This window comes from Alligator sinensis, unplaced genomic scaffold (genome assembly GCF_000455745.1).
Source record: "Alligator sinensis unplaced genomic scaffold, ASM45574v1 scaffold1740_1, whole genome shotgun sequence".
NCBI classification, from domain to species: domain Eukaryota; kingdom Metazoa; phylum Chordata; order Crocodylia; family Alligatoridae; genus Alligator; species Alligator sinensis.
Genome location: NW_005843154.1, coordinates 85,634 through 87,096, shown reverse-complemented (window position 1 = coordinate 87,096; position 1,463 = coordinate 85,634). Strand labels below are relative to the sequence as shown.

General features: G+C 54.3%; 1 protein-coding gene across 1 annotated transcript in view; it reads left to right on the top strand.

Annotated features, from left to right (window-relative positions):
* The first annotated feature begins 320 nt into the window (after nt 1–320).
* Nucleotides 321–1,463, top strand: part of LOC112548383 — a 3,981-nt gene continuing 2,838 nt past the window's right edge. The window contains exons 1-2 of the mRNA XM_025194052.1: nt 321–339; nt 1,108–1,283. Of these exons, the coding sequence (XP_025049837.1) occupies nt 321–339; nt 1,108–1,283 (195 nt within the window). The remainder of the gene's footprint in view (nt 340–1,107; nt 1,284–1,463) is intronic.

Here is a 1,463-nt window from a genome sequence, read left to right as displayed (position 1 = left end):
CGCCCATGGCCTGGGACGCTGGGCGGACCATTGCTGATGTGGCGGGGTGGGGCCAATTTTCTCAATGGGGAAGGCGTGGGAGGGTCGTCCGTTAATAATGGGCGGCGGGGGGGGTGTTGTAGAATGTTCCATTACTATTATAGGCTGGGGGGGCTTCCATTATCAATGGGGAAGGGAGGTGGAATATTTGGGTGGGGGGTTCCGTTATCAAGGGGGAAGGGGAAAGGGAGGATAGGTCAGTTCATTGTTATCAATGGGATAGTGTGTGCGTGGAATCTCCCATTGCTATTATGAGGGGGTTCCGTTATCAGTACGGGGGAATGGGGAAGAGGAGGATGGGTCAGCTCATAATTATCAGAGGAGAAGAGGGGGCAGTAACTGGTTCACTGCTAATGGGGAAGAGAGGGTAGGATGCTTCTACCATCAATTGGGGGGTGGACTGTTCCATTGCTGTTATAGGGGGTGGTTCCATTATCAGTGGGAAAAGGAAAAATTGGACCAGTCCACTGTTATCAATGGAGGGGGGGAGTAATTAGTCCACTGCTAATTTAGGTGGGGAAGGGTGGGAGTAAGAGAGTCCTTTGGCATCAATGGGGGGTGTCAATCCACTGTTATCAATGGTGAGAGTGGAATGTTCCATTAGGATTGGTAGTCGGGGAAGCACCCACTGTTATGATGGGAGTAGGAGGGTGGAATGTCCTATTAGTAGGATGGGAGGAGCATCCACTTAATGGGGAATCGGTCCATTGTTATCAAGAGAAATGGGAAATAGGAGTGACCCATTCTTGTCCAAGTAGGGGGGATGGGTGGAATGTTCCATTGCTAGCTGGGGGGGAGGATTTCATTGCTGTCAATAGGGATTGAGAGCTGGGAGGTTCCCTTTTTGTCATAGTATCAATGGGGATTTATTATGAATAGAAACAGGGGCACATGGATGCTATTGGGGGCATGGATTGTTCCATTATTTCTGACACAGGAGGAGAGGAAATGGATGTTGCATTGTTATATTGTAGTGGAGTGGGGTGGACTGCCTCATGTTTCCCACAGGGATCAATGGGGGATGGGGGCACGTTGTAGGGAAGCCTAATGTGGTGGGTGGTGGTTAAGGAGACCCTGTCCGGGGAGGTATTCTCCACCTGCAGGTCTCCCTGACAAGTGTTTCCGCTGCCTTCTGCTCCCAGGACTATTTGGGAGACTCCGGCTCTGACCACAGCTGCCTCCTGCTGGCCAAGATCCAGGAGGTGAATCAGTGCCTGGAGAAACTCCTTGCTGGGCCCAGAAAGGTGCGGACTGGGAGTGGGGGGCACCGGAAGGTCTAGGGGAGGCAGGAGCTGCAGGGCGGGAGTGAGAGGCTGGGACCGGGGGCACTGAGGGGTGGGGGGCTGCAGGGCAGGAGTGAGGGGCTGGGAGTGGGGGCACAGGGGTGGGGGCTGCAGGGCAGGAGTGAGGGGCTGGGAGCGGGG